This window comes from Corvus brachyrhynchos, unplaced genomic scaffold (genome assembly GCF_000691975.1).
Source record: "Corvus brachyrhynchos isolate BGI_N302 unplaced genomic scaffold, ASM69197v1 scaffold47, whole genome shotgun sequence".
NCBI classification, from domain to species: Eukaryota; Metazoa; Chordata; class Aves; order Passeriformes; family Corvidae; genus Corvus; species Corvus brachyrhynchos.
In genome coordinates, this window is record NW_008239292.1 from 1,304,338 (window position 1) to 1,305,636 (window position 1,299).

The 1,299-nt window shown below is 55.4% G+C and overlaps 1 protein-coding gene across 1 annotated transcript in view; it reads left to right on the top strand.

Moving 5' to 3' along the window:
- Positions 1-945: 945 nt before the first annotated feature.
- SKAP1 (src kinase associated phosphoprotein 1) overlaps positions 946-1,299 on the top strand; it is a 114,832-nt gene continuing 114,478 nt past the window's right edge. Inside the window, exon 1 of the mRNA XM_017740567.1 lies at positions 946-1,054. Within this exon, the coding sequence (XP_017596056.1) occupies positions 1,012-1,054 (43 nt within the window). The 5' untranslated portion in view covers positions 946-1,011. The remainder of the gene's footprint in view (positions 1,055-1,299) is intronic.

The window sequence follows — 1,299 nt, forward strand, 5'->3', positions numbered from 1 at the left end:
TCCAGGAGCATTTCCATGTGGAAATCTTCATTTTCCCAGGAGCATTTCCATGTGGAAATCTCCGCATTTCCAGGAGTATTTCCATATGGAAATCCCCACATTCCCAGGAGTTTTTCCCACATTTCCATGCGGAAATCTCCGCATTTCCAGGAGTATTTCCCACATTTCCATATGGAAATCTCTATTTTTCCAGGAGTATTTCCCACATTTCCATACGGATGAGCATCCCTGTATTCCCAGGAGTATTTCCATATGGAAATCTCCATGTTTCCAGGAGTATTTCCAGGAGCATTTCCATGTGGAAATCTCCGCATTTCCAGGAGTATTTCCGTATTTCCATATAGAAATCTCCATATTCCCAGGAGTATTTCCCACATTTCCATGTGGACGAGCATCTCTGTATTTCCAGGAGCATTTCCATGCGGAAATCCCCGCATTCCCAGGAGTTTTCCCCACATTTCCATGCGGAAATCCCCGCATTCCCAGGAGTTTTTCCCTCTTTTCCGCAGCCCGGCTCTGCCGGCGCAGCTCCCACATCGCAGGGTGGGACAAACGGCGCCTTTATTTTTACAATCCAAGCCCTTTTTCCACGCAGGAAACGGGGAAAAGGGGAACTTCCATTCCAGGACATCCAAGCACCACCTCCTTCCCCTGCGGATTTGGGGGGAAAACCGGGAAAAATCCCAATCCCGGCTCCAGCCAGGCTCAGGAACAGCCCCGGGAGGCTCCAGGTGAGCCGAGCCGAGCTCCTGGAGGAGATTCCCGCTGGGAAAGCTCATCCAGGCCCGGGTGCGACTCCTTGCCCGGAGCTCAGCTTTTCCCACCTGGAATTTTGGGGAGCGCCCAGGACAGCTGGGAATGCTCCCCTGCGGTTTGAAAGGAGGAGGAATCGGCGCCCTAAAAGGTTCCTCCTCCTCTTTTTGGGGTGTCCCCGCCCTCTCCGCTTCCTCCTCGCTCTGTCCCTGCCCCGGCGCTGTCGCAGCGGGGTTGGCTCCCGTGGGAAGGATTCCCATGGATCCCAAGATCCCGGAGGAGATCCAGAGGCTCCTGGAAGGTGACAAATCCCTCCTCACCCTCCTCCCTTTTCTACCCCGTACGGAAAATCTGCCCCGGGCTGGAGCTGGGGGAGGATTTGGGGTGGATTTTGCTGTGATGCTTTGGGGTCCTCGGGGCTTGTGGGACCCCCCCCCTGTCCCCGACCCCAAGGGGGCTTTAGGGGCTGTGGCTGCGTGTCCTGGAGCTTTTAGGGCCGGGCAAACTTCCCGGTGGCGCTGAAGGCTGGGAAATGGGGGGTTTTGT